The sequence below is a fragment of the Myotis brandtii genome, unplaced genomic scaffold (genome assembly GCF_000412655.1).
Source record: "Myotis brandtii unplaced genomic scaffold, ASM41265v1 scaffold825, whole genome shotgun sequence".
NCBI lineage: Eukaryota > Metazoa > Chordata > Mammalia > Chiroptera > Vespertilionidae > Myotis > Myotis brandtii.
Genome location: NW_005371349.1, coordinates 665,430 through 667,030, shown reverse-complemented (window position 1 = coordinate 667,030; position 1,601 = coordinate 665,430). Strand labels below are relative to the sequence as shown.

Below are 1,601 nucleotides of genomic sequence, written 5' to 3'. Positions count from 1 at the left end.
GGCCGCAAGGAGGGGCCGCCCGGCCACCTGCTGCAGCCTGGGTGCACCTGACACATGATGCCCAGGGAGAGAAGCCCGACACGAAAGGCCCCGGAGAGAGGGGGTCCCACTGAGGAGTGGCCGGGCTCGAGGGGGCGGGGCTTCCCCTGGGCCGCGGAAACGTTCCAGGAGTAGGTGGAGGGGGAAGCCCCGCGGCACTGGGAACGCACTCAAGGCCAAATGAATTGGACACGTTCAGACAGTCCACTTGGACGTGTCCAGTATGAACTTTACCTGAATTTCTAAAAAGTCAAGTAGGTTCAAGATTTGCAAAATGCATAGAAATGGAGCAAACGTGGCTGTGAGCCCCCCACCCCCATAGGCCGCCGTGGACGAAACGGTGTTTATTCCCGACGGGATGTGGCCCACGGTTCCCGTCTCCCCTCTGAGCGGGGATCCCCCACACCTGGTGGCATTTGGGGGGAACCCCTGCTGCCCGCCTGGAGCTCCCTGCTCTGTTCTCAGCCCATGGAGGGGGACCCCGAAACTCACCTTCCCTTTTTAATCGTGTTCCTGCCCAGGAGCGGGTCCAGCACGGGGTCCACGGTCTCGCCGATGTTACACGCCCGGCCGTCCTTCCCCAGGGGTCTTAGGCTCCTGTCAGTCACCCCGGCGGGGGAGGGACGGAGCCGCTGACACTGTCGGCCATGGAGGCAAACGCTGCCCCACCTACCCTGCTCACCGCCCGGAGCCCCGAGTTTCCGTCTTTACTCCTGGGGCTGTGCCCAGGGCCAGATGTTAGAAAACCCACCCGAGGGCCAGTATTTGTGTTTGAAAGTCAGTCCGCAGGGTTAATGAGCACCAACGGCCTAAGGTGCATTTCCCAGCACAGCCGAGGTGTGGGCCCCCCATCCCTCACGTGGGTGCAGCGGGCACCCCTTCTGCCCCAGGCAGACACCCCCCCAGCAGCGGAAACCCCTTCTGCCCCAGGCAGACACCCCCCCAGCAGCGGGCACCCCTTCTGCCCCAGGCGGAACCCCTCCCCCCCAGCGGCGGGCACCTCTTCTGCCCCAGGCGGATGGCCTTCAGATCGCTGCCGAACTTGTTCCTGATCCACTTGATGCCCTGCAGCTGGGCGTCCACGATGAGCGGCCAGCGCTCCGTGTTGCACAGGATGGTGGCGTTCTCCGTGGACATGCGGTCGCTGGGGAGCCCCTGGTTGTTCCACGTGGCCACACCCGCGTCGTCGGTGAGCAGGCTCAAGGGGTCCAGACCCTCCGTGATGGGGATGGGGACCTGCCGGGAGGTGCAGCCTCAGTGCCTTTGGGAGGCGCCCGCTGTCCAGGTCCCAGGGCTTCTGCCGTCAGACGGCGGGTGCGGGTTTCCCGGGCCGCGGGCCTCGTACCTTTAACTTGTTGATGTAGGGGACCCAGAACTTGTCCATCAGCTCGTTCCGGTACTTCTTGGTGAAGTAGCCCACGTAGGAGACGAAGGCCGAGATGAGCAGCACGTCCCCGCACAGCGTGACCCCCTGGGACCTGAAGTTCTGCACCGACTCCGCCCAGCGGACGTTCTCGGACGCCAGGCCTCCCACCAGCCTGAGGGGACCCAGGTCCGCGGGG

The 1,601-nt window shown here is 64.9% G+C and overlaps 1 protein-coding gene across 1 annotated transcript in view; it reads right to left on the bottom strand.

The window, feature by feature from the left end:
* Positions 1 to 1,601, bottom strand: part of DNAH17 (dynein, axonemal, heavy chain 17) — a 76,281-nt gene that overhangs the window by 13,047 nt on the left and 61,633 nt on the right. Inside the window, 3 exon segments of the mRNA XM_014531725.1 lie at positions 532 to 633; positions 1,040 to 1,275; positions 1,385 to 1,596. Coding sequence (XP_014387211.1) covers positions 532 to 633; positions 1,040 to 1,275; positions 1,385 to 1,596 — 550 coding nt within the window.